We start from the raw sequence: 1,049 nt of genomic DNA, 5'->3' as shown, positions 1-1,049 counted from the left end.
ACCATATTAACAGAAGTAATTTACATAGCATTATGCTTTGAAGATCTAGATCTACTACCATAAACAATTGATGTCATATATTAGTTGGACGATTACGTACCTTTGCATGTGAAATGTTTTTCACGTCTCCTGCATCATGGTGTTTGACTGCCTTGTCAAGTCCTTTAAAATTATTAGCACTTCCACCTGACTCTGTTGCTCTCGTTATCAGGAAATCGTAAATCATCGTAAACAAAACTTTTACGTAAGGTAGTTGCGGCAGATATTTGACTCGATGAAAGGGAGGCAGGTTCTCTTTATCGTTGACGTTGGTGGCAGACTTGGTTGGCGTTGGATTGATGACGGGTGTTGACTGGTTATGTACGGGTGTCAAAACCGAAGTTGGAACCTGGCTGTTTAACAAGTCTTCTATCAACTCCTGTTTCTTTTTACCATTGGCATCTATCCCTTTCTCGATTGCAAGAACTCTCAAATCAGTTAGTTTCAATTTTCTCAATTTATCGATGGACGCCATCTTGTATCGAATGTAAACAGACGGCTTGCCACTCAAGGGTATTTATGCGCATGCGCGGCTTTTATCGTGAAAAGGTCTATTTCACAAAAATAAGTGTTTGATGACGTCACTAATAGCAAATTATGCTTGTATCACATAAGGCCATGGCGATTAGTGACGTCATCAAACACTGACTGTGACCTCGTCAAGTATGATTGGAAATTGGATTGGTGCAAAACGATGCTATCAGTGTCCCTAATACACATAGAATTCTTAAAAAAAAAAACTCTTTACAATCCCATTAATTCCCAGCTTTATATTTTTACAGGGCCTATGCATAGTTTCAACAATTTACATGGTCTTCATCAGTTTAAATAGTATACTACTCCTAGGTGTTATTGTACACAACGTTTCAACAATTTACGTTGTCATTATAAGTTTATATGGTATACTACAACTGGGTGTTATTGTATACAAGGATTCAACAATTTACATTGTCACCATCAGTTTATATAGAATACTGCCCCTGGGTGTTATTGTATACAAGGATTCAACA

At 37.4% G+C, this 1,049-nt stretch overlaps 1 protein-coding gene across 1 annotated transcript in view; it reads right to left on the bottom strand.

Annotated features, from left to right (window-relative positions):
- LOTGIDRAFT_161582 (hypothetical protein) overlaps positions 1-514 on the bottom strand; it is a gene marked incomplete at both ends in the record, with an annotated part of 1,001 nt that extends 487 nt beyond the window's left edge. Inside the window, one exon of the mRNA XM_009057434.1 lies at positions 101-514. Within this exon, the coding sequence (XP_009055682.1) occupies positions 101-514 (414 nt within the window). The remainder of the gene's footprint in view (positions 1-100) is intronic.
- Between the last annotated feature and the right edge of the window lie 535 nt (positions 515-1,049).

This window comes from Lottia gigantea (genome assembly GCF_000327385.1).
Source record: "Lottia gigantea unplaced genomic scaffold LOTGIsca_30, whole genome shotgun sequence".
Classification (NCBI taxonomy): domain Eukaryota; kingdom Metazoa; phylum Mollusca; class Gastropoda; family Lottiidae; genus Lottia; species Lottia gigantea.
The sequence above is the reverse complement of the archived record's forward strand: the minus strand, read 5'-3'. Positions and strand labels throughout refer to the sequence as shown.